The sequence below is a fragment of the Galeopterus variegatus genome, unplaced genomic scaffold (assembly GCF_000696425.1).
Source record: "Galeopterus variegatus unplaced genomic scaffold, G_variegatus-3.0.2 Scaffold909, whole genome shotgun sequence".
Taxonomy (NCBI): domain Eukaryota; kingdom Metazoa; phylum Chordata; class Mammalia; order Dermoptera; family Cynocephalidae; genus Galeopterus; species Galeopterus variegatus.
The window spans coordinates 460,478-486,977 of NW_007727020.1; the positions used below are offsets into that span (position 1 = coordinate 460,478).

At 38.2% G+C, this 26,500-nt stretch overlaps 1 protein-coding gene across 1 annotated transcript in view; it reads left to right on the top strand.

Moving 5' to 3' along the window:
- LOC103590996 (echinoderm microtubule-associated protein-like 6) overlaps positions 1 to 26,500 on the top strand; it is a gene marked incomplete at its 3' end in the record, with an annotated part of 206,778 nt that overhangs the window by 81,961 nt on the left and 98,317 nt on the right. The window contains exons 2-3 of the mRNA XM_008573359.1: positions 21,856 to 22,015; positions 26,475 to 26,498. Of these exons, the coding sequence (XP_008571581.1) occupies positions 21,856 to 22,015; positions 26,475 to 26,498 (184 nt within the window). The remainder of the gene's footprint in view (positions 1 to 21,855; positions 22,016 to 26,474; positions 26,499 to 26,500) is intronic.

The following is a 26,500-nucleotide window of genomic DNA, read 5'->3' on the forward strand; positions in this document are numbered from 1 at the left end:
TTCCTGTGGGAACCAGTACTTGAGCTGTTTTTTTGAGCTAAATTGCTGCTTTGCTGCTTTTTCCCTAGGGAAGACTTTTTGTGCAGCTCAGGGTTTAATGGTTGACCTTATACATACTTCCGGCCCTTTAGAGACCGGACACACCTGGGTTGAATAGAAATTCTGATCTGGGCCTGAATCTTTTCATCAAACTGCACCCCATGCAATTCTGCATTCCCGACCAGTCTCCTCTGAGTGGTCCTATGCTGATTGGAGGGCGGAGGGCGGACCGGCTGTCCTTGCTGTGTCCCAGTGTTCTCCCAGTGGGCCCGTCTCTCCACTGCCAGTGCTCCAAACACTTCCCATGGGACGGGCCCTGCTGCAGTCCCTTGCGATGACTCACTGGCCTCTGAATGGCTCCTTTTTTCAGCCTTTCTGGTTCCTTGCTCCTGCGTGGGTCCACGGGAACCCTATTACTGGTCTTGCTGTCCAGGTGGCCACTAAGGCCCTCTCCCCTGCCTCCTCCAAGCCACTCCATCTGAAGGGCACAGCTGTGGCTTCTGCCAGCTCCTGCTCCATGCGCTCAGCAGTTCTAGCCTTAAAGTGGCCATGGCCCGAAATGCTCCGAGCTGTTTTTTCTTTCTCTCATTGTGGCTTCTCCCACTTTGTGCACTCTGTAGGTCTCTCCTCTTCTCCTGTGCCCTAGCAGCCCCCGCTTGGCTGATGTTACAGTTTCATAGTTGTAAATTGGTTGATTTGTGGGAGAGAGTGATGCTAGGGACTGTCCCTCCTGCCATCATGACCGGAACCTACGTGGAAGTTATTTCACTTGAGGAAGTCCTGTAATTGCTGCATTTCTGTTTTATTTTTTATTGTTATTTTTTTGGTCCTCTGATTGGGTAATTTTTTTTTTCCCTTTTTTGTCTTTTTTACTGACTGGTAACGGGATCGCACCCCTCGGTGCTGCGCCCGCCCCGCGCTCAGCCAGTGAGCGGGAACCGGTCTCCACATGGGATCCGAACCCTTGGGGGGAGTGCCGCCGCGCTCCCAATTGACGCACTCTCCAGTGCGCCACCGGGCCGGCCCAGATTGGGTAATTTCTTATGTTCTGTCTTAAAGCTTACTGCTTCTTTCCTCTGTTTGATTAAGTCTACTTTTGGAGCTTTCTGTTGAGTTTTTCAGTTAAGATAAAGTTTTATTTCTGGATTGCTATTTGATTTTTAAAAATGGACTCTATTGCTTTATCAGGTTTCTTGTGCTGCTCCTGAATTGTTTTCTAGATATTGTTTAGTTTTCTATCTGTATTTTCTTGTGACTCCCTGAACATTCTTAAGAGGGTTATTCTGATTTCTGTGTGACATTTCATTAATCTGCTGTTCTTCTGGATCCATTGATGGTGCTTTGTTGGTTTCCTTTGGTGTCATATTCTCTGTTCTTTCTCTATCTTTGCGTCTTTACATTGATACCTGGCCATTTGATTAGATGGCTACCTCTTCTAGATATTATAGGTGTTCTTTGGTGTTAGACCTTTACTGGTTAATATCAGAGCTTTGTCTCTAGTCTATAGTTTTTTGTTTGTTTGTTTGTTTTTCCCCCATTCCGTGATGGATTAATAGCCACCACCACCACTTACTTTGTCTCTAGTCTATAGTTTTTTGTTTGTTTGTTTGTTTGTTTGTTTTTCCCCCATTCCGTGATGGATTAATAGCCACCACCACCACTTAAATTCTGTACTGGAACCACTTCCTGTGGGGACTGGAAATTTAACTCTGTGTCAAGCTGAATTGCTGCTTTGTTGCTGTTTCTCAAACAGGGGAAAGCTTTCTGTGTGGATCAGAATTTAACTGTTAGCCTTTAGTCACTTTGGGGTCTTGTGAGGACACCTCAGACACAACTGGGCTATATGAAAATTCCTGCCAAGGACTGAGTCTTTCCTGCAAACTGCGCTCCCTGCAATTCTGTTACCCTGACTTGTATCCACTTATTGGTGCCTCTGTTGATTGGAAGGCAGAACAACTGCCTATGCTGTGGCTCAATGCTCTCCTAGTGGGTCAGCCTTCAACCTGGCACTCCAAATGTTTCCCATGGGGCAGGCCATGCACTAGTCCTTCATGAAGACCTCACCAGCCTCTGGTTCCTTCCTCCCATTGGCTGTGGCCCCTCACTCCTATGTGGGTCCAGGGGAAGTTTTCTATTGGCTTTGCTGGCCTGGGAAGTTGGAGGCGCACTCCAAGGCACCCTCTTCCCTGCAGACTCCAAATAGCTTCACACAAAGGCCACTGCTTCGGCTTTGCTGTCTCCTGGTAGCTGTTTTGTGTGCCAGCAGCTGCTCCTTGCCTTGTATCACACCAGACTTGGAAGCAGCTGGGACTTGGAATGGTCAGAGTGGTCCCTCGTCCTCACTATGGCTTTTCATGCCTTTACAATCTCCACAGGTCTCTCTGCCTTGTCCCTGAGCTCCAGCAATCTCAGGATGGCAGTTTTTGCCTTTCAATAGTTGTAAGTTCATTAGTTATGGGGGCAAGCAATGCTGGGGATCATCTACTCCACCATCTTGATAATGTCCCAAATTTAGGATTTTTAAAAAACATGTTATTAGGACACAACAATCATTGGAAGCAATCATTACTTTTGTTATCAGACAACTGAAGTAAATATAGGAGTTATAAAGGGGAGAAAAATCATTCAAATACAATTTTTAAAGTTACAGCATCTGGTTTTATTAAAATGTTGGTTTAAAATTTTTGATATTTCAACACTTGGGGGGGCGCAGGAAAGGGGAGGAGAACCAAGTAATAAAAGAACAGATCAACCTTTTCTTTTTTCCCTGAAGAGCTGCATGGTGATATTTATGAACTGATTTTTGGTCTCAGAATATAATAACTACAATCCCCATTTCAAAGAACATTTACGTTTTGCAAGCATATCTATGTATATTTAATTTTTTTGTGCAATTCAAGGAAGTTAAATGGTTACTGTGAACACTAAATCCTGTTGAACTTCTTCATACACACCCAACTATCATTGGCAATTATCATTTCAAGGGCTGTGGAAGAGACTGCTAGTTGCCTACCCCATATCTATTCTCTCCTTCCTTAGCAACTGAACCCCAATTTTTAAGAAGGCAAAGTGCCTCTATAAAGCTACATTTCCTGGCTTCTGTTGGAGTCAGATGTGACTGCAGAAGTGTTGTGTGGATTTCCAGGAGGGTGGTGAATGGAAGCTGACTCAGCTAGGGTGGTGGTGGGAGCGGGACCCATGCCTCCTGATGCCTGGAATGCAGCCGTGATGGCTGGAACTCCATCCTAGGTCTTTTCTCTTCCCTCCTCTACACCTCAATAACCCCCTAGGAGACAGTCCCCTCTGTCTACTAAGATAAAAGTCTTCATTTAAAAGTCGATGGAGCAGTTGTCATCTCTGGTTTCCCTGAAATGGCTCTTTGGTCAGCCTCCTTGACTTGCCTGCTCCACTAAACACGAAAACTAACCCTTACTGAGCATTTTCCACTTACCTGGCAGTGCACTAAGCACATTCCATACGTTATTTCATATAAATTTCATGTCCCCATGAAGTAAGTCTTCTTTTTACCCACATTTCACAGATCAAAAAGTCAAAAGGCTAGGATACATAGGTAGCTGACTATACTGCTTGGTGACACAGTGGGGGAACTAGGATTTCACCTGAGGCCTGTTTGCTTCCAGACTGTTCCATTACACTATGCCACACTTTTGTCTTCACTCAACCCTTGTTACTGGACCTCATTCAAAGATTTAAGGACACCAACTCAGCATAATGGGTTCCCATCCATAACCACTCTGTGTTCTTGAATTTTATACAAATGTCTCATAGCAAAATCTTAATTTGAAAACTTGCTGAGCATGAAATTTTATTATTAAAACATCAGTTCTCAATCTTCTTCTCTGGCAGAAACATTTGGAGTTGTGGGGGAGGGGACAAGAGTCAACTCAGTTCTCCTTAATTCAAACCCCTCCCACTATATTCCTCTGGGTTCTGTAAACTGACTGGTCCTGATGCCTCCCCTCACCTCAGGATTCTGTCTGCCTAATGTTTTCCCTATAAAAGCTTCTCGTGTCCAACAGCTCCTGATAATGCCCCTTTTCCTTTAAGTGCAGTAAAGTCTTGGCCACCTATGAATGTGTAGGGAGCTCAGGGTTTAACTTTAATAGTAAAAAGATTCTAAGCATTCTTGCATGATAAATGTAGTAGATGTCATGTTTCATAAATGCCTGAAGGAGGGGCATTGGAGGTAAATTTGCAGTTTCAGTAGGTTCTAGTACCAGGACTGTCCTTGGTCTGTAGGTCAGCAACTAAACATTTCAGGGTGTTGAATTCTAGGCAAGAATCATTTGTTAATTCTTCTTTGACTACACCAGCTCCACTTACTCACTTTTCCTTAAATTCCTTTCTCATTAATAGCCTTTACCTCCAGATTTTACCATGCCATTCTCTACTATGTAGTATTATTTGTCAGCTATCTCTCTGGTTTGGTTTTCCTTCTGTAACTAGCTTGTGAGCCTCTTGAGGGTACAAAATCAGTATAGCGAATCTCATCGAACTTACATTTGCCTCATGCATCCTGGGGAAGGGGTACCAATTTAAAGAGCATGGCCAAGCATCCTGCCACTCCCTACAAAAAGCATATGCCTGAACGGAATGGCTAGTTTCCTCAGTGGTCCTCAGTACTGTCCAGAGTTTCGTACATAAACCACTTGCACTGCCCAGTCCCCGATGGTGAGCTAAGGAACTGACTAGGAGCAAATTTTAGAATCTAGCCTGTGGTCCCCCATATTCAATACTTGATAATTAAGTAAGCCTGATTTCTTGTTCCCTGGTGACAACAGTAATGAATAAAGAGGCTTAGGTTAGGGAGATACATAGTAAGAATTTTAGATGAGTGTTACTTAATTGGCTTAAGAAGTGGCTTCTATGGAATTTTCATGATTTCTATTTCATTGATATACTTATCAGTGGGCTACACTGTTAGCATTCAAAAGCCAGCACCAAAATCTAGATGAGATGTTTTCATCACCCAAATTTATTAAAAATGTTGAGTACTAGATAAAAATATGCAAATGAATAAAACTATAATTTTCCTCTACGAGAAAGTTGCAGACAAAGATTAAAGAGTGAGGAGGAAAATAGGCAGGTACGATACAAAACCCATCTAGTGTATAAATAAAATCCTGGGATATCATATCCATATATGACATCTCTATCTATGTCTAATTTTAGGTAAAAGAAATCCCTTTGTGAATCAGTCTGATTAATGGCTTCTAAAAATGACTGAGAGAGAAAATATCTCCTTCTGAATTTCCCTATTCTATTCAGTCTTTACTCATTACACTCAAAATAACACAATAGGAGCATAAAGAAGCTAAATGACCTATTTCTTCAGAGACTCTGTTTCTTAAAGGAAAAATGAAACATTTTCACCTCATGAGGAATTCACATTTATGCAATTGGTGTCTTTTTGATGAGCGTTGAGTAAAGTGAGGGTTTTGTTTTGTTTTGGTGGGGGGGTTGTAAACTGAGTCCTATTTTAAATATACTTGGAGAGCTCACCACTTTAAAGGAAACTTTAATAAATCCTTTTATAATGAAAATTGAATATGTTAAACATGCTCAGACACACACATGTAAGTGGCTGTCATTGGCTCTGCACCAAAAGACTTAGACTAACAGGGATTTAAGCATACTAGGCATCCAGTAAATGTTTCTGAGATTAACACTACCCTAATTAGAAGAAAATCTCATTTCTATTGTGGTGATATGAAGTAAATGCATAGAGTAAACCATTTTAGAGCACCTCCAGGCTGTATAGGATTAAGTGTAGTAGTAAGTGATTCAGGCCAGCGCTCCTCACTGTGTGGCCACGTACTCACGGGGGAATCTTTAAACAGCAAGCTCTGATCTTGTAGGTCTGAGGTAGGGCTCGAGGCTCTGCATTTGTATTAAACCGATCTGTAGAAGATGCCCCTGGTCTGAAGACCACACTTTGAGGAGCGAGGGTCTAGTATAGACAATAAAAACCATATATGTTCAAAGAAGAGAAAAATGAATATGGTCTGATATGGAGACCTTACTCTAATTCCCTCTTATTTCTAGTAATATGAATAATCATGTCTTAATTTATGTGCTTAAGACAAGCACAAGTTCAAAGAAGAGAAAAATGAATATGGTCTGATATGGAGACCTTACTCTAACTCCCTCTTATTTCTAGTAATATGAATAATCATGTCTTAATTTATGTGCTTAAGACAAGCACACATCTTAAGCAAACAAATTAAGGCATCATTATTTGATATATACTTCTATTTGATTGTTAGGAGTAACTCATTAAATGGAATTTTGGAGAAAAATCTCTAAAAAAATTTTAGTAAAAACTTAGCGACATATGTAAAATAAGAACTTCTCTGTAGGTTTGGAACAGGTATAAATCAAGTAATTAAAAAAGTGAACTTTAGGTTCTAAGTTAATTTTCCACAATTGTACTACAGTTGACTTTCTGAAAAGTAATGGTATGGGTATTTGATTTCCCTATTTTTCGAAAACGGCTTTTTGTCAGTCATTTTAAATCTAAGTTTGTGCATTGTATAACACAAATCTAATAAGAGGTTTGGATGCCTTGTTTATTTAATCAGACTGAACTGGAATCTTTGTAGAAAACTAGTGATTTAGAATTTTCTTGGGAGTTGTTTTAGAGCCTGTTTGTCAGTGTTCTGAAATTTCTTAGTGACTGTTTCAAGGATTTTTGGTCATATCCACATATGATTATGTCATTGTAGCGTGGTTGTTTTTGGTGCTGCATGGAGTTTTACAGCCAACCGTACAGTTAGAGGGCACGGTTTCTACATACGTTGTCCTTACCTCTGACATCAGCTCCAACTTTAGGGTTCCTCAAACCACCCTCAGTTTTGATAATTAGCCAGAAAGACTCACAGAACTCACTAAAAGCTGTTATGCTCATAGTTATGGTTTATTACAAGGAAAGAATACAGATCAGGATCAGCCAAAGGAAGAGATGCATAGGGCAGAGTCAGGAGGGCTCCAAATACAGAGCTTCATTGTCCTTTCCCATAGAGTCAGGATGTGTTACTCTCCCAGTATCGATGTGTGACAACACCTTCAGAGTATTACCAACCAGGAAGCTTACCCAAACTTCATGTTCACAGTTTTTACTTAGGCTCCATGATTGACAGGTTGGTTGCCCGTGTATTTAATCTCAGCCTCCATATCTGCTGATACTGCATGATTCAAAGCCACATTGTTGAGTTCTCTAATGTGGCCAACCCCCACCCTGAGTAACATTGTTAGATTGTGCATGACTCAAGACCTCTAGGCAAACAAAGACATTCCTATCACGCATGACATTCCAAGGGCCCAGAGATTACCCCAGAAGTGGAGGGCAAAGGCCAGACCTTCTCTTTAGGCAAGGCCAAATTCTTTACTATACAGGGAGTGTTTTCAAGCTGCTGGTTGAGACCTATTTGTGTCCAGTGAAATCAATTTAAATAGTCCCCATCAGCATTTTAACATGGGTAACATTTTATAAGTTTGAACACTGGATTAGAGTAATATAAATGAAATTGGAACTGCTTCACTCTACTTGGAGTTCAGGTGAGATGCTATTGACTCACTCAGCAGTCACCACATCTTAGGGTACTTTGCTTTTATTAGTGCTAATCTATGCTTGCTGAGGCTAGTGCTTTTTATCATTTTGTCATTTTAAAGCAAAGCATACATTGATCTTTACCATAATGCAGCAAAGATATCAAAAATAAGAATGTCAAAATAAAGGCAACTATAAACATTCTCACTGTGAGTAACTCATTTTATTTATATAAGTGTATGTGAAAAGAACTTGGTAAATCGTAAATACTTTACACATTTTAGTGAGTATTAAGTATCCTATGGCCTGGTTAATTTACCAAACAACTTATTATAGTTGGCTCTGGATTCAACTTCAAACAAGCAGCCTGGATTCAAGTCCTGACTCTGCTCCTGCTAAGTGGTATGATGGTGGTCAAGTCACTTATCTTCTTTCTGCCTCTGTTTTCTCATCTGTAAAGTTGAGATAATAACAGCAGTTTCACTGGACTATTATGAGGGCTAAATATAAGTAAATTGTTTAAAATGCCTGGCATGTAGTAGCAGCTTAATAAATGACAGCTATTATTATAACATCAGTTTTTAGGCTGTTCTTAATAGGAAGGAGTCAGTGGGAAACACTAGGTTTTTAGTGAGACTGTTGTGGAGAGGCAGTCTGTAGTGGTTGTAAGCACAGCCTCTAGAACTTTACTGCTGGAATACAAATCCCATCTCTACCACTTATCAGCCGTGTGATCTTGGGTAAGTTACTTGACCTGTGGGCTTCAGTTTAATGGATACATTTGTCTATCCTTATGGCAGTACTACATTGTCTTAATTACTGTAGCTTTATAGTAAATCTTGAAATCAGTAGTGTGAGTTTCCTAAGTCTGTTTTTCAAGATTGTTTTGTCTATTCTGAGATCATTACACTTCCATACAAATGTTTGAATCAGTTTGTAAATTTCTATAAAAGTCTGTTGTAATTTTTATTAAGATTGCAATAAATTGATCAGTTTTGGGAGAATTAATATCTTGTTAATACTGTTTTCCAATCTATAAACATGATACTATATTTCTTTATGTCTTTAATTTCTCTTTGTAATATTTTATAGTTTTCAGTGTAGAGGAATGGCACATCTTTTGTTAAATTTGTTTTTAAGTACTTTGGTTTTTGATTCTATTGTAAGTGGTATTATTAAAACTTTTCTCCAATTGTTTGCTGCCAGTATATGAAAATTTAGTTGATTTTTATATATAATCTTGTATCTCGCAACCTTGTTATACTCATTTCTAGTAGGGTTATTTTTTTTTGTAGATTTATTAGGATTTTCTACATAAGAATCAAGAATATCATCTGTGAATAGAGACAGTTTTACTTCTTTTCCAATCTTTGTGCCTTTTATTTCTTTATTCTTACTTTATTGCACTGCTAGTAGCTCCAGTCTAATAATGAATGGAAGTGATAAAACTATTTTTTGCATTGTCATCTTAAAGGGACTGTACTCAGTATTTCAACATCAAATATTTTTAGCTACAGGTGTTTCATAGCTGCCTTTTTATCAGGCTAGGAATTTCCATTCTTTTAATTCACTGAGAGCTTTAATTATGAATCATTGTTAAATTCTGTTATATCCTTTTTCTGCATCAATTGAGATGATCATATGGGTTTTTGCTTTATTTTGTTAATATGGTGATTTACTTTTTTTTTTTTTTTAACTCTTAAGTCAACCTTGCATTTTGGAGATGAACCCCACTTGGTTATACATTTCTAGATTCAGTTTGCTAATTTTTGTTAGGGAATTTTTGCATCCATGTTCATTAGTGATATTAGTTTATAATTTTATGTTCTTGAATTGTGTTTGGCAAATTTCGTTGTCAGTTGTGCTGACCTCGTAAAATGAGTTGGGAAGCATTTACTCCTCCTGTATTTTCCATGAGAGTTTAAGATTGGCATTATCTCAAGATTATTTTGATTAGCCTGGGGCCTTTAGTTTCTGAATAAAAGTTTGAATCAGCTTGTCCATTTCTATAAAATAGCCTGTTGGAATTTTGGTTGGAATGTATTGAATCAATTTATGTTTGTTACAATTTACTAGCAAACTGTCTTGGCTTAATTTTCTCTGTGGAAAAGTTTTTCAGTTTTCAATTTCGCACACATAGAGCTATACAGACATTCTGTGTGCATGTGAATTCTGGTAATTTGTGTCTTTCAAAGAATTTGTACGTTTCATCTAAGTTGTCAAATTTATTGGCATAAGTTGTTTTTCAATCCTGTAACTTTTTTTTTTTGTCTTTTTCCGTGTCCGGAAACGGATCGCAACCCTCAGTGTCGCTCCCATACCGGACCAGGACTGGCAACGGGACTGCAACCCTCGGCGCTGCTCCGGCGCCTCGCTCAGCCAGTGAGCAGGAACCGGTCTGTATGTGGGATCCGAACCCTCGGGTGGGAGCGCCGCCGCAAATTTATTGGCATAAGTTGTTTTTAACATTCCCATTCTTTTAAATATCTGTAGGATCTACAGTGATCCTACATGTCCCCTCTTTCATTCTTGATATTGATAATTTCTTTTCTCTTTTAGTCTTTCTGGTGACTTATCTTTATTAATGTCTTCCAAGAACCGGTTTTTGGATCTATTAATTTTTTGTGTTTTTCAGTTTTCTGTTTCATTGATTTCTGCTCTTTGTTACTTCCTTCCTACTTGTTTTTGGTATAATTTGCAGAAGCTATCTTAAGGGTAATGTATTCCTATATTTTCAATTCCTTTTGCTTGCCAGGATTTAACATTTAGACAGTTGTGAAACTTATTACTATGGAGAATTTTTCATTTTCTGAGAGGCAAGCCCATTCACACTTTAAGAGATATATAATCTACTCACTGTGGACACTCCTTAGATAACAAAAAAGTAGGCTTTCCCCTCCTATTTAAATTAGCAATTCAGATAAAACTTGAGTGGAAAAATTTGTTTGATGATTATGTAGGACTCCTACATGTGGTGTTTTTCTGCAAATGGAATCATTAAACAGTGCAACTTTTGGAGAAATGCATCAAATAAGAAATTTGGCTTAATATTGGACTTTATATGTCATTTTCTGTGTGAATCGGTGTAAGAAATGAATAATCCTTACCATTAGCACTAATATTTATGTTTAGGTTTAAAAGAATATCATGAGTTCACTTTTAAATTGACTCAACTTTCACTTTAGTCAATAATCTAGGAATCATCATTCTGTGAGTTCCTGTCAGCACTTCTTTTCTCCTTGCCTGTGCAGTACCCATCACAGACCAAACCTCAGTTCATTGCACCCTCTACCTGCAGACTTTGTTCTGGCTTAGCTCCTGAGACAGAGCCTCTAGCCTCTTCTCCTGCTCCCAAACCCTCCATCTATGGGCTTGTGCACTCTTCCCCACTTCCATGCATGTGAATCAGGCTTGCTACTGTTGTTCCATTTTTAAATTTCCCTGAAGGCCTCCCAAAGCCTCTGGGGAACTGGAGCTTTGTCATGCTCTTATTAGTCACTCTCCTCAATACCATGGCCAGGCTCCTGGGCCTCACCCAGTGCTTGGGGCCTTGCAACAGATAGGCTATTCTTCTTTAGCTCTGCCTGCCTTGAATCTGGAACATCATACCTGACCATTCTTCTTCTGTCTCCGCACCTGCCAGACCACATTTCCCAGGAAGCCTGGCTTTCCTCTCCCCTGCTTGCTTGTCGGGCCCCCACTGGGAGCCTCTATAGCCATGTTTGCCCAGCTCCTGGCTCATCCCGGTACAAATCCTGGGCTGGTTCACACTTTTGTGCCCACAGTCTTCCTCACTTTAAGTGAATGGCAGTGCTTTGCCACATCCTGAGAAATGATTGAGCCAAACCATGCAACTTTAGAATTTTGAAACCTAATAGTACTCTTTGCTGAAATTAAAATAATGTCAAACATTTAAAATTATTTACACTGATTCTGTATTTTCTTTCATGTACATTAGAATTAAATCTGTAAATATATTCAGGTGTATAAGCATCTGATGTCTGTACACAAAAGAGGTACTCAATAAATATTGTTTATTTTTGTTTATGTGAAGAACTCTCTCAAGGGTTTGTAATGGATAAGTCCCTTTTCACAGATCATTTTATAGTTTTCATTAAACAATACTTGGAGAGAGTATTTTAACACTCAACATACTAGTCTTATCAAATCCACTATTTCAGTAAACACAAGCTCAACATTTGAGGTAATAATAATCCTGAGTTAATAAGAATCGATCAATACATATATGCTGATTATTAGAGGAAAAAATATACCATTGTTATTTCACAACAATGCATAATCTTCCTGGATTAATGAGTAAGAACACGATCCAGAGCAAGAATGCCTCAGTGTGTAGTGAAAGTGTATGGGTGTTAAGAACAGTGCTCTAGGGTTTTCTACAATTTGGAAGAGAGTATTTGGTATGGAATAACTTAAGAGGATATTTTAAGCATGACCCCAAAGGACAGAAGCAAACCGAGGAACGTAGAGGTCACTGAGAGTGCTAAAACTAGGAAGGCGAGATGATGAGAATGAAGACATATCCTTTGACCTTGGCACTTGCATGGTCTTCTTTGCATAACTTTCAAATCCATGCCTTCAGCCTTAACCTCTCTCCAGAGCACCAGACTGAAATTTCCAACTCCTTGCTAGACATCTGAAGCTGCTTAAAACTCAACATATCCTGTGTGGATGAAAACAAATATGGGGAAAGAGGAGGGACAGAGGTGTTACTTACATGTATGTAGTAGATGTGTAGGATCCTCAATGTCAACCCAGCTAGATGCCTGTGGGGGATTAAAGATGATCACGTGTGAAAAAGCTTGTGGAACAGGAGCTGGCAAACAGGATTCCCATTTCATTAGGGGTTAAGGAGCTAAAATAGTTACCCTTTATGTCCTGTTTCCTTGAGTTACTTAGCCCTGGACATTAATTTCTGCTCTTTAAACATTTCTCAGAGTTGTATTTTTTTATTGTTTTTTATTGAAACAGAATTGATTGTACATATCTGTGGGGTGCAGAGTTGACTATCAATACCTGTGTGTAATATGTGATGCTCAAATTAGGATAATTAGTATATTCAACATTATGCAATGTAATCGTTTTTTGTGGCCCTTTACTAATTCCTCCCTTAACCTCACTCCCTCCACCTTTCCTACCTCTGTAACCTCAGTTTATTCTCTCCTTTTAAAAATATGGAATGCTTCATGAATTTGCATATCATCCTCACATAGGGGCCATGCTAATCTTCTCTGTATCATTCCAATTTTAATATGCATGCGGCTGAAGCGAGCACTGTATATTTAAAGATAGCCAGGAAAGAGGATATTGAATGTTATAACCACAAAGAAATGATAAATGTTTAGGTGACAGATACGCTAACTATTCTGATTAGATCATGATACACTGTATGTATTGAAACAAATCGTACCCCATAAACATATACAATGAAAAAAAAATTAAGTTTCTCAGAGTTGAAAGTCATTTTTACAACATGTTTGAGAATATGAAGGAAAGTGGGCGAGGTCAGTGAGGGTGCTGAACTTTTGCTTATGTGAATTGCAGTCACTGGAGAGATACTTGTTTGAAAGTTGGAGTTTATTCATGCTTGACTCCCCACTGTGATGTCAGGGATTGAAGAGGACCTAACTCCATGCCCCAACACTGAGGAGGGCAAACTTGTCTCTTTCGTGGAATAACAAAATGTAGATGAAGCTCTGCTTCCCCGTGAAACCATTTATGTTGAACTAAAATACAAAGGAAAGTCAGCGACCTTGAATTAGGCTCGTTTGCAGTGTTTTCAGCTTTCAGGTTTTTTCCGAACAAACTATAGTCAGGAATCTAATAAGCAATTTTTCAAAACCAATGTCACAAACATGGTTATTTGTTGTTTTGTACCTAAGTTGGTTAGAAAAGTGTGAGGCCCTATGAATTAAAATGTTATGCCATCACTTCTCAGAATGGCTCTTTTAAAAACTGGATTTTGATCTTCTGGATAATTTTAAATAAAGTTTTTCAGGAGCTATTAATATCAAGTACAAATGGTATTTTTTATGATCTCTGTCTGCAGAGTTTGTGACAGGAATTATGTGTGTGAAGAATGCCTGTATCGTTTCATGTGTTCTTTCATCCATCTTCCTCTTATTCAGATATCTAGAGCTATGTGTGCTTACTTATTTACTTTAAAGTATTCATTAGATGCCAGGCACTGTGCTGTTCTAGGTGTCATCAATGGCAAAAGTCGTCTAAAATCCTTCCCTCTTGTAACTAGCATTCTTTAAAAAAACTGATGCGCCCAGTATGAAGAATAATGAGAAAAAGATAATCTCAGTTTTGTTTTCTACACCTAAAAATCACAATAAGTAACTTGTCGGATTCTTCTAGGGGTGTGAATTTTTTTCAGTTGGTAATAGTTTTAGTTGTTTTGTAAAGAGCCTTGTCACTTACAGCTCCTCTTTGAGTACTTGGTGTGTCTCAGACCCTGTGCTAAGTGTTTACATTTACCCCCTTTGGCAAATGAAACTGCAATTGTCTCTCCACTCAGTGGAAACACATACTCTTACACCAATGGAATCTCAAAGATTTAAATAGTCATTTATGCTAAATTCACAGTGATAGTTCCACAGTGATAGAATCCAAACCGTTCAGAATTGAGGGTGATGGACAAGAGTCCAGCGTGGACTTCCAGTTCTGGAAACCTGGGAGACTGAGGTGACGCAGACATACACCTTCCCACCCTCCCTGCTCCTCTCCAAACACACAGAAAGGCTGGATAAAACATAACAGCCCATGTAAAGACAGAAAAACTGGAAAGGGAGGGAAAGAAGGAAGAGGAAGAAAATGGAAACAAAGAGGAGGAGAGGACTAGCAACTGAGAGCAAGGTAGAAACCAAAGCTATAAGTGTGAGGTGCCCTTTTGTGGTATCCATAGTTCCCAGATGGCCAGGGATGGCCTTGGAAGCAAGTTTCATGAGCATAAATTATCTGATCAAGGTTAACTAAGCCAGTCAATTAGATATGAAAACGTGGCTTTATTAGAAAGAGTGGTGCTTCAGTTTAACCTAATGCTTAGCCTGAGAAGTCAACGTAGTTGAGGGGATGGGGTTTAAGGGTGGCAATAAATTTTGGGCTCTCTTCTAGGTTTTATCTTTGCCTCATACCTTCATCAAGCCACTCCAGAACCTCCCCCAGCAGTTCCAAGCCCTCAGTTACTATTTGGGTTTAATCAATAACATTAGGCACCAATCAGAGTGATTATATTAAAGTTGTCATTGTCAATGCTTTAGAGAATACCTTGCATTTTGGCCCAGCTGGTTAGAGAATTGATAAGTCAAAGGTTAACTGTGTGTGATTGCAGTACCCAAACAACTTTAAGATTGTTGTACCCGAACAACTTTACGATTGTCGTTTTAACACACTTCCACAAGGATACCACATTTTCCTTATCTGGTTGTCTGTCTATGGACGTTTAGGTTGTTTCCAACTCTTAGCTATTGTAAATAGAGCTGTGATAAACATGGGAGTGCAGGTGTCCCTTTGACATGATGATTTTCATTCCTTTGGGTATACAACCAGCAGTAGGTTTGCTGGATCATATGGCAATTCTATCTGTAGTTTGAGGCATCTCCATACTGTTTTCCATAATGGCTGCACTAATTTACAGTCCCACTGAGAGTGCAGGAGCATTCCACTTTCTCTGCATCCTCACCAGCATTTGTTATTCTCTGTCTTTTTGATACTGGTCAGTCTAACTGGCATGAAATGATATCTCAGTGTGCTTTGATTTGCATTTCCCTGATGCTTAGTGATGTTGAGCATTTTTTCACGTCTATTGGCTATCTGTGTGTCTTTCTTTAAGAAATGTCTATTCAGGTCCTTTGCCCATTTTAATCAGGTTGCTTGTTTTATTTACTTCTAAGTTGTTTGAGTTCCTTGTATATTCGGGATACTAATTTTTTGTCAGAGGCATAGTTTGCAAATTTTATCCCATTCTGTAGGCCATCCCCCCCCCCCCCCCCCCCCGTCTATTCAGGTCCTTTGCCCATTTTAATCAGGTTGCTTGTTTTATTTACTTCTAAGTTGTTTGAGTTCCTTGTATATTCGGGATACTAATTTTTTGTCAGAGGCATAGTTTGCAAATTTTATCCCATTCTGTAGGCCATCCCCCCCACCCCCCGCCACTCTGTTAGCTGTTTCTTTTGCTGTGCAGAAGCTTTTTAGTTTAGTATAATCTCATTTTATTTTTTCTTTTGCTGTTCTTTTGGGGGTCTTGTTCATAAAGTATTTGCCCAGTGCTACTTCCTGAAATGTTTCCCCTTTATTTTCTTTTAGTAGTTTTATAGTTTCCAATCTATATTAGTCAGAGTTCTCCAGAGAGACAGAATCAATAGGATATGTTATAATTATATGAGAGAGATTTATTAGGGGAATTTGCTCATGCGACTGTGAAGAAAAGTCCCACAAAGCAGCAGCCTCCCCCTTCTGCTCTCAGACAATCAAGCCTAATGACCTTGATGCACCTATGCCTCCAACTTCTCTCAGGGTTATCTTCAGGGAAGGGAGGAAGAAGCCTTCTTTGCTTTCCTGTTGAGAACATTAAGAAAAAACTAAACTAACATATAAAATTATTACTGAGAGAATCACTGAAACAGCCTGGGCAAAAATGAAATGAGGGTTTAAAAAATAAAGTCACAATCTTGAACATTTTTAAAACGCTGCACTTGAAACAAGTACTCAAATATAATTTTTTGCCTCAAGGAATCAGGAATGATTAGTGTTCATTAGTGGTTTTTGTCTTACCTCATAAGCAAGGCTACCTCTTTCCATGACCCTATTAATTCTCCTCTTCTCCCCTATACAACATATTTGGAAACCTTCTTGATTTCATTTGACATCAGTATGATATGCTTTTGCCCTCCTGGCATGCTAGAGAAACAAATCAATTTCTCTTCCCAGATAGGTTGATGAAAGTCCTTCTCTGCAGTGCTTTCTATTGCTATGGTAACAGAAGATGGGATTTCCCAATGGGACTAGATTTATATATACAGAGAAAAGCAGTTCTTTCAAAGCTTGATCCCTTTTTTGTTTCCATGTGTACAATACAATAAATGCAATAAACTGAGTATCAAGGGAAAGATAGGTGTGGAAGGAGCCTTCCACTGTATTGAGACCCTTGATGAAAGGGAGTCAATTTTTAAAGTTTTGACACTGGGACATGGCTCTTGTAGCTATAATAATTTTGCAAAATTTGCAAAGCGCAGGTTTTCTTAGAAAAGCAAAGAGAAATTGGATTTATGGACTCCCCTGGCAGATAGACTTAAAATATGAGTAGTATCAATACTTGTAGTCACAGGATCACTACACTATGATATAGTAAAGAAGACCATGAGAAGCCCTGGGTAGAACAAATGTTTGGGGAATGGTGATACGCTTCACTTCCATAATTTCCTCTGTGGAAGGACACAATAGTTGTCCATTTCTCATGAAATTTTATTAGAAGCTTAGGCATTCAAGGGAATGATTCTATCACGGCCCCTTAATTGAATATGGAGACCTCATCTTTAATCTGCTGACTGGTCTAAAGGCATTACTGTAGGTGGCTTCTTAGGCTCAGGGCACTCTGTGGAAGAAGCAAAGAGTAATTTTGAAGTATGTAGACAGGGATAGATTTGGTTTTATGTGAGGAAAATTCATACATAAATATACCTGCCACTTAAAATGCTTCTGAACTAAAATTCCACAGATGCTTTGGGATTAGACAAAAGCAGATCCTGCTTAAAATGACTTCATGCAATTCTTGAATTCCTTAATGCAGAGATGTGAGAAGGGGGAATAGATACCTTGATGGTGGTTTAAATGTGCTTGTTAAATAAATCCTTCTGCAACTGCATCATTACCAATACCTTATATTATGCTCTTGCAAATCCAGTGATTAAAGTTTGTGGGAGTCTTCCTCTCCTCTTATGAAGTTTAAAAAGTGCTGTTGAAAATTACAATTAGATAGGAAGAATAAGTTCTCCTGTTCTATTGCACAGTAGGGTGACTAACTGTTAACAGTTAAGTTTTGTGTATTACATAATAACTAGAGGAGAGGTTTTTGAATGTTTTCATTACAAAGAAATGAAAAATGCATGGTGATGGTTACATTAACTACCCTGACCTAATCGTTATACAACATTTATATGTATCAAAATATCAGATTGTGCTCCATAAGCATGTACAATTACAATGTGTCAAAGTACTTTTTAAAAAATGTTGTTTAAATGACATGACAAATTTAAAATAAAAGTAAATGCCACTTGACCATGCCCTGGAAGAGATACATTAATGCTATCAGTTTGTCACCCAGATGAAAGGGGTGGAGTTCCTGGGAAGCTGATGGGAAAGTAACAAATGGTAAAGTGAATTAAGGTTTTTCTCTGTTCTTGCTGTTCTTGACATGGACATGAATAAATAGTAACGTTATGAGTCACTCTGAGCAATCATGTTGCATGCAAAAGCTGGAGAAGTGAGGTCAGAGACTCGACTTATAAAAGGAGAAATAGCTGACTTTGTTAATGTTCTCGAATGGCAAAGGAGGAACCTGGAGAAATGGGTACAATGGGCTGACACAAAACAATTTAAAGAACCACATAAAGTAACTTCTGGCAAGAAAAAAAAAATTCAAATGGGAACTTTTTAATGTGATAAATGCATGGCTTTAGAATGAATGAAAAGAACAATAATAATCAGCATGAAAAATATCTTAAGATAGCCTTTTTGTTTATTTTCTCTTCATGAATGCCATTTTTATTATACTAGTGGTTTGATTTTTCTTGGGTTTTTATGGCAGTGGTAGTTATTTCTTCTCATCAGCACATGGTTCATTCTCCAGGATAGATCACATATTAGGTCACAAATCAAGTCTCAACAAATTCAAAAAAATTGGAATTATCCCATGTATTTTCTCAGACCACAATGGATTAAAATTAGAAATCAATAACAAATGAAACTCTGGAAACTATACAAACACATGGAAATTAAACAGCATTTTACTTAATGACATATGGGTCCAAAAGAAATCAAAGAGGAAATCAAAAAAGTTATTGAAACTAATGAAAATAATGATACATCATACCAAAACCTGTGGGATACTGCAAAAGCAGTACTAAGGGGGAAATTTATTGCATAGAATGCTTACTTCAGAAGAATGGAAAGATGGCAAGTGAACAACCTCACGCTTCACCTTAAAGAACTGGAAAAACAAGAACAATCCAAACCCAAAGTTAGCAGACGGAAAGAAATCATTAAGATCAGAGCAGAACTTGATGAAATTGAAACCCAAAAAGCAATACAAAAGATCAATGAATCAAAAAGTTGGTTTTTTGAGAAGATAAATAAAATTGACAAATCTATGGCTAACTAAAAAACGAAGAGAGAAGATCCAAATAACAAAAATTAGAAATGAAAAAGGTGATACTACAACCGATACATCTGAAATACAAGAAATCATTCGAGACTACTATAAACAACTATATGCCAAAAAATTTGAAAATCTGGAGGAAATGGATAAATTTCTGGACACACACAAGCTCTCAAAACTGAGCCAAGAAGATGTAGAAAATCTAAACAGACCAATAACAATAAAGGAGATTGAAGCTGTTATCAGAAGGCTCCCAACAAAGAAAAGCCCAGGACCAGACAGATTCACAGCAGAATTTTACCAAACATTCAAAGAGACGGGAGAGGCAATGAGGCCACCAGAATCATTGACATCATTCACTCCCTGTCAGCAGGCATTTTGTTGATGCTTACTCTGTCATGTGATGTTCCAGTAACTGTGTTTAGAGTGACGGAAGACAGCCCCTGTCCTCATGCAGCATACATTCTAGTCAAATCCTTTTCTTTCATAGCCCTTACTCCAGCATGGTGCTAATCTGAGGAGTCTCCTTGATTTTTCCCGCTAAAAACTGGGTGGAGTTAAGACCATCTTTTCCCAGGATCAGGCTTATAGGCTTGAAACTCTACCATAGCCAGACTCTGTGAGTTATAAACCCAGTTGCCCAAGCAGAAAACTTCTGCCAACTTTAACATGCGCAAGCTTTTCCTGGGCCCCAAACATTCTAAGTCTTCTCTCTCTTTCCCTTAAATAACTCTTGACTCATCCTCTCCATCCCCTCTACACTTGTCTTACCTCACTATCTCTCACCTAGTCCCTTCCTGGCCTCCTTGCCTCTCCTGCTAACACCCCTCACAGACCTATCCTTCCCACTGTATCTCACTGCTGCTATGGTTACCTTCTCAAACTATGAAACTGTTCATGTTGTATCCTGTTAATAATTGTCAGTGGTACCCTAAGTTCCTGGCATGGCTAAAAGAGCTTTCAGGAGCAGACCCTGCCTGACCCATCTCATTTTATGCCATTCTCTGCAAGTCTTTAACTGTGGACATTGTCTTTTCACATGAATGCCCTTTGTACCTTGTCTTTCACATAAACTCAGTCTTCCCTAATGTCCTGGGCAGCTGGTCACCCCATCCACCTTCTTTCTATGTCACTGTGTGTATATGTTGACATTTTGTAATTATTTGTTAACAAGTCTATTCTTTTTAAAGTGAGCTCCTTGAAAGGCAGTGTATTTTCTGTTTATGTATCTGTACTGCTGTATATCACAGGTCCTTAAATAAGTGAGTGAATGAATGAACTAAAATATACCAGTTTTTCATAGATAGGGTCTTCACAGACTGCTTCCGTCCACTTAGTTTAATGAAACAAACATGGCGTGCCATAATCTTAACATTTTTCAGGGACATCTAGATACCATCAAATACTAGGTATATCCCAACAAAACTGAAATTGGAAGGGTTCTTTTATACCTTGTTGATCATCTACCATCAGCTCTGAATGCTAAAGTGTTCTACAACCTTAAAAAGTTTTAAAGCCTATAGTATTTACTTGTTGTGAAAAAGCTACCATTTTATATAGGTTATCTTTTATATTACTTCCTCAGAAAGGTTCCTGAGATATATTTCCCAGCAAGCACTTGTTAGATGGTCAACTCGCATTTAAAGTAGCTTATATTTTGGGAAAGTACACTGTACCCACATGGACATGCATATTTTGGTTGTATCCACACAATGCCAGTTATGTGAATAATGACAGTAAAACTTGTATCGAGTGCTCACTCTATGCCAGTTACTGTGCTAAGTGCTCTAGATTCATTATATCACCCATTTTTATATATCATCTCCATTTTATAGATGAAGAAACTTAGGCAAAAGAGATCAAGTAATTTTTTCAGAGAACCAGTGGTAGTAAGGGGCAGCCAATATGCAAATCCAGGTGTCTGGTTCCAGGACGTATACACTTATTAATGCCATCCTGAAAATGGAAATGGAAAAAAAAATTCTACTTCTGCTTATTATGTAAACAGAATTTTACACAATAGCCTAGTTTTCCATATAGGTAATGTGCTCTATTGTTTGTTTTAAATTCCCAGCATCCCTTTTTAGAAAGGAACAGCTTCTTTGCACAATGAATTTTAAACGTTAGGGTTATTTCTTATATAGGAGTAATAATACTTCTTCCTCTTGACTGCTATAGAATCCTTGAAATACTAGTTGGAATTTGACAAAATTTTATTTTGATTGGACTACAGAGAAAAATTGCTACACAAACCGTAAGCACAGTAATTTGCAGTTCTCTTGGTGTCACAGTGACTTATGTAAAATAGAAATTTTCATTTTAAATATATAATCTATGGCAACAGAAACAGCACTTGACTCTAGGACCCCTCCATGCTTTGAAATCCTAATGAAGATGGTATCAAAATCTTCTGCAAGCAGGTTTAATTAATTCTGAGACGTGAACTCTCTCCTAGCAACAGCTTTTTTCCCCCTAATTAAAGTCTAAAGCTAGCTTGAAAGCTGAGTAATATTTTGAAAATCAGTAAGTAAATACGATATAAAGCAATTACAGAGCCATGTAGAAACCTTTCTAGTTGGAGAATTATAATCATATTGTCTGATTTTCAAGGTAACCAGTGGGTAAGACCAGATGAAATTGTCAAACTGTGCTAAGCCTCTTTGCCAAAGTTAAACATTTTAATTTAGACCAATCAGGTAATTAACTACTTTGGAGACAGTTCAGATTCTTTCTCTTGAGATCCTCTTGTCAAATCATTAAAATGAGAAACAAGTTTGGATAAAAGATGATCAGTGTTTTCTTTGTTCAATTGCAAGATATGAAAAGAGGCATTTTTCTCTTTCAGCCTTGCCTTACATCCAGACAAAACTCTCGTTGCAACTGGTCAAGTCGGGAAGGAGCCATATGTATGCATATGGGATTCCTATAACATCCAGACTGTGTCTATTCTTAAAGATGTCCATACACATGGAGTCGCCTGCCTGGCTTTCGACTCAGATGGACAGGTGTGTATTCCATTTCTTATTCCATTTCTTTAATGACTTATCATAATCCATCTTAAATTATAGTGAAAATAGCCAATCGGTTCAGAAAGTCCATCAGCACTTGCTGGCTCCCTTTGGTAGCCTCCTAGAATTTTTCACTTGTTTGACCCTTTTCCAAGCTTGGGGTACTAAAATCCAGGTCCGGATAGCCCCGGTTTTGGTTCTCCCAGTCTCCGTCTGGCTAAAAAAGCCTCTGTAAAAGAAGTCGTGAATTCATGCTGATCGTGAGTTCTACTGTAGTCCACCATGGCTCGGCAATTCCTCTTTGTTGTCCATTGTTAGCTTCCTATTTGGAATAAGGGTGAACCAAGCCTTTTTAACAAACCCCAAGCCCTGAGCATTTCATTAGTACCCCTTGCTTTCAGAAGATAACATCACCTCCTAATAATCTACTGAGGAGACTCTCTTTGACTCTACTTTGAGGTCACTTCTAATTCCTTCTTCTCCCTATCCCCTCCCAATTTAAGCAGTCACTGATTCCTATGTATTTATAAGTTTCACAACAATAACTCTGACATTCATCTTCTGTGTTCCATTCTCTCTGCCACTATCCTTTAAATTCCAACTCAGTGCCATGTCTGACTTAGTTTAAGTAACCTCTTAACTAGTCTCCCCACAGTCAATTTCTTGCTAATGCATTTCACCAACTAAAACAAATGTCAAGGCATTGTTTGAAACCAGCAAATCTTGGTTGAAGTCCACCTACAAAGGTATTCGGGACTAACCAACTTTTCTAGCTTTATCTCCACCATCCCCTTGTGGTCAAATTGAGCAAGTTAGAAAGATTCCTCTAGCAGACCTTGCACTTCTGCACCTCCAGGTGCTTTCTCATGCTGTCCTTCTCACCTGAAGTGCCCTACTCCACTCTCTGTGCCCCTCAAAGTGACTCATGTTTTGAAGACACTTCAAAGGTCTTCATGAAGCCTTCCCAATCCCCCCAGCAATTCATTTCTTCTTTTGATCTGCAGCAACACTTGGCAGATATATATGTTCTAGAAAAGTGAGTGGGAACGTAGAGGGGTCATTCCTGGCTCCACTGCATTCACCTCCTCAGTAAGGCTGTGCCTTTTCTCCCCAACCTTCTCCCTGTTCCTGTGCCACCCTTACTCTATCTGTTTCACTCTTCATATTTTTGTCAGTTAATTCTTCCAATTCAATTTTTGGCAAATTTCAGAGTTAATTCTCCACACCTCCTCAGTAAGGCTGTGCCTTTTCTCCCCAACCTTCTCCCTGTTCCTGTGCCACCCTTACTCTATCTGTTTCACTCTCCATATTTTTGTCAGTTAATTCTTCCAATTCAATTTTTGGCAAATTTCAGAGTTAATTCTCCAAGTTGGTGACTTGGAAAGATCTGTAAAAGTATTTGTAGAGGCTCGGCCAGTTTGTGGGAAATTCAGTAGATTATAGGAATTGACCTGGTTTAAATAATTATTTACTTGGTATTTTCTGCTGTTTTGAGAGAGCATTGATCATTAGCTATTTTCCTTTCTAGAACTAGATTTATTACATATGTAGACCCCTGGTTTATGTGTTTTTGATTTTTCTATGTAATCTTATTCAATTTAGTCAGGATAATGCATACATTCCATTGTATATCTGTGTCTAAAGAGAAATAGCTAGATAGTGATATTTGTTCAAGTTTACAGTTTTATTGACTTCCTGATTTAACTGAATGAGTGTGTCAGAATGTATGTGCATGCAAAGTGTAAATATGTGTTTATATGTGTACTTATATGCATATTCCCTGATGCAATTGTGTTATTTGAGCAGGCATCATTATCCAAATTTATTCTAAAGTGTCACAAGAAAATGTAATATAACAGGGAAATCCAGCTTTAACTTTTGGTGTTTTGCCCATGTTATTTCATGTTAGAATTCTAGCTATTCTCCTTTAGGTTCCAGTTTTAAGGGTGGGGGTAGACTGCATGGTACTTAACTGTCAGTTGAGAAAAATAACCTCCTATTTGTTTGTTATGATGAATTTCATGGCTTGTTGATGTCTATTGCTTCAGGTCTGCCTTATTCCCTGGGCAGAGTTCACTGGAATCGACTGATATTTAGAAAATGACAAATGGCCCATCACCTCACAATCAACAAAAGGCAATAGAAATGCTTTTCAGATAGCTGTGGGGCCTGTCACTACAAATGAACAAAATATATTTCTTTTGGCTTTTTCTCAATCAAGAAATATGGGTTTTACTTTAGTTCCCATGTTTATGTTAATTGCTTTTTTGTATTAAAAAAATGGAATGTAATTCACCCACCTGAATTTTTTATATGGATAAAATTACAACCATGTCTTATAATCATTTCCATTGCTAGAACACTCTATTAAAAGTAACAGCAAAACCCTCCTTTCTTAAGTGCATATTAAAAAACGGCCAACTGTGCTTTTTACTCTAAATATGTCTAATGGAAGCATCTTTAGTGAAGTTATGCTGGGATTATTCAACAGCAAAACCCTCCTTTCTTAAGTGCATATTAAAAAACCGCCAACTATGCTTTTTACTCTAAATATGTCTAATGGAAGCATCTTTAGTGAAGTTATGCTGGGATTATTCAGGTTTAAACAGTGTACACGTTTGGCCATACATGGCTATTTATTGCCCCATACACACTGCGGATTGTGCACATGCGTGTGTGTGTACACACACATATTCTCGAACATATTCAGTGATGTACATAACCTCAGATACTCTCATACTTGGGTAATACTATGTGTTCCAAACACTTTGATTATATTATTTCCCTTGACCCACACAAGAATCCTACAAGGTAGAAAGAACAAATATTTTTAAGTACATTTTACAGATAAGAAAACTGAGATTTATGGGGGTTAATTTCTCGAGGTTTCATGTCTGGCATCTTATACAGTCAAGAGAGAAACCAAATCTACTTAGTCCTAGTCCAGATCTGTAACAGTACTTTCTCCTTATAAGTGGTATCCTGCACCAGTCTCTGATTTTGATGTTCTTACTATGTGTTTTTGACATTTGTATGAGGGGTCTTCAAAAAGTTCATGGGAAGATTTATATAGTATTTTAATTCAATTTTTTCATGAACTTTTTGAAGTTCCCTTACATATAATTGTATGTGTTGAATTTTCTTTTCCCTTTGAGGATGAGTTCTGATCTGAACCCAAAGAATTTAGACTGGAAGATGGAGAACCATATTACTTTTACTAAAATTATATATCCTTCTTTAGTTACTCTAAATGTTTGTGAAATTATAATCAAGAATGAAAAACAGTGTTCATGTATTGGATTTCTTCTCTATGTGTTTGTCAAACCCTTTCACTTTAGCAGTTTGGTAAAGCTTTTAGGCTATAAAATCCTATGCTGTCTTGAATCTCACATTAAGATTTTAAATTAAAAATTTAAGTTAATTTTAAACTCTGCCTACAAGTTCTGTTCCTATGATTTCCACTGATTTATCAGACTTCATGAGAGTTTGCACATATGTTTCTCCTATGTTTAAAAAGAACAAATGAGCTGTAGCTTTTAGGTGTTTGAAATTGCAACATATATAGTTGTCCCTCAGTGTGTTAGTCTGTTTTGTGTTGCTCTTAACATACCTGAGACTGATACTTTATAAAGAAAACAAGTTTATTTGGCTTAAGACTCTGAGGAGCTGCATCTGGCCTGGGCCTCAGGCTACTTCCACTTATGGTGGAAGGCAGCAAGGCAGCTGGCAGATGTCACATGATAAGCAAGGAAGCAAGCAGCAGGTGGGGAGGAGGAGGCAGTGCCAGGCTCCTTTTAACAACCAGTTCTCACCCAAACTCATCTATTCCTGCAAGATCCCACCCCACCCCACCTCACTAATCTATTCATAAGGGATCCACCACCTCCCAATACTGTCACATTAGGTATCAAATTTCAACATGAACTTTGTGGGGACAAACATATCCAGACTATATCACTCAATATCTGCAGGGGATTGGTTCCAGGACCCCCTCGGATACCAAAATCTACAGATGCTCAAGTTCCTGATATAAAATGAATATAAAATATGTAGTATTTGTGTATAACCCATGCACATCCTCCCATTTACTTTAAATCACCTCTAGATTGCTTATAATAACTAATACAATGAATGCTACGTAAACAGTTGTATTTTAAATTTTGTATTTTTTTATTGTTGTATTTTGTTTTTTTTTAGAAAAATACTTTTGATGCATGGTTGGTTGAATCCATAGCTATGGAACCTGTGGATATGGAGGACTGACTGTACTAATGGAAGTCATCTATTGTGATATCTTTAGTTTTGTGTTTTAGATGGATTTTGAGAAACCAATTTGTTCATAAGAAATTCAATGCCAAGCCCATAGTAGATAGTCAGTAACTACGTGTTTAAAGAAAGTATGAATAATAGGAAATCTTCCCATCATTTTCATATATTAAATTATTCCTATTCTTAGCGCTTAGCCTCTGTGGGATTGGATGC